Below are 1,264 nucleotides of genomic sequence, written 5' to 3' on the forward strand. Positions count from 1 at the left end.
GGGGGTTGCGGGGGTGGGGGGGTCGTAACGAGACGCAGGTGTCAACGTAGCGTGTGAACAGGTTGCAGGAACGCCTCTTACATGTTTGTGAAACATGGTTTGAACAGCGGGAACCCACTTTGCGCGAGAGAACATGGCTTAGAACGGTAGGAACCCCCTTTGCGCGCGAGGACATGACTAAGAAGGGCAGGAACCCACGTGGTTCATTCGCGGAACAAATGAGTAAGATTCTGACATTAAGACGAAGACACGAAAAGTAAAACGAACACATTGCAACGTCACGCGAACAACGCTTCACCAAATCGCTCGCGATCGCGAGGGGAACGTATTTAGGACGGGGTACGAACGCACGCGTCGCGTGGTGAACATGGGAAGGGTGCGAACACACGGTGAGGAACGTTTAGCGAACCTTGCGCAGCTGTAGTCCGTGAGAGATGTTCTCTCCGAGAAGGAATCCGGTGACCATGTGATCGACGCCTCCCGCCTCCCCGCAGTGTGGCCTCAGTACGATCGTGTTCAGCCCTCGCTCCCTGAAATCAATCAATATATCAATCAATCAATAAACCAATCAAATAATCTATAAATTATATTGATCAATTAATCTATAAATTATATTGATCAATTAATCTATAAATTATATTGATCAATTAATCTATAAATTATATTGATCAATTAATCTGTCAACAAATTGAGGCCTCAGTACGATCGTTTTCAACCCTTGCTCACTGCAGTCAATCAACCAATCAATAAATCAATTAATCCATTCATCCACCAATCTATCAACACAGTAAGGTAGTAGTAGTATTAGTTCCATCAGCCCTCACGCCCTACAGTCAATCAATCAATCAATCAATCAATCAATTAATCAATCAATCAATGATCAGGTACCCATGTATCGTCATGCGTGCGCCTGCCCCTCCCCCCTCCCCCGCGCATGTACTCACCTCCTGAAGTGATTGAGTATGGCCATGTTAGCGTAGGTGTAGTAGAGATAGTAGGCGTAGGGCGGGTTGTCGTCGTCCGTCCACTCCTCGGGCGTCGGCGTGTCCTCGAGGAACGAGCTGCTCTCCACCTTACTCTCATCGTCCACGCTGTCCAGTCCTGTCACCTGCAGCCAGCGGTCACCCACGGTCAAGCACGGTCGGTCACGGTCGGTCACGGTCACTCACGGTTAGTCACAGCCACTCATGGTCACTCACGGTCACTCATGGTCGGTCACGGTCACTCACGGTCACTCACGGTCACTCACGGTCACTCATGGTCA

The 1,264-nt window shown here is 49.4% G+C and overlaps 1 protein-coding gene across 1 annotated transcript in view; it reads right to left on the bottom strand.

Annotated features, from left to right (window-relative positions):
• The window catches only part of LOC106813401 (AMP deaminase 2-like), a 15,581-nt gene that overhangs the window by 8,955 nt on the left and 5,362 nt on the right, over nt 1-1,264 (bottom strand). Inside the window, exons 6-7 of the mRNA XM_014817538.1 lie at nt 945-1,108; nt 410-530 (exon numbers count right to left, since the gene is read on the bottom strand). Coding sequence (XP_014673024.1) covers nt 410-530; nt 945-1,108 — 285 coding nt within the window. The remainder of the gene's footprint in view (nt 1-409; nt 531-944; nt 1,109-1,264) is intronic.

The sequence above is a fragment of the Priapulus caudatus genome, unplaced genomic scaffold (genome assembly GCF_000485595.1).
Source record: "Priapulus caudatus unplaced genomic scaffold, Priapulus_caudatus-5.0.1 Scaffold767, whole genome shotgun sequence".
NCBI lineage: Eukaryota > Metazoa > Priapulida > Priapulimorpha > Priapulimorphida > Priapulidae > Priapulus > Priapulus caudatus.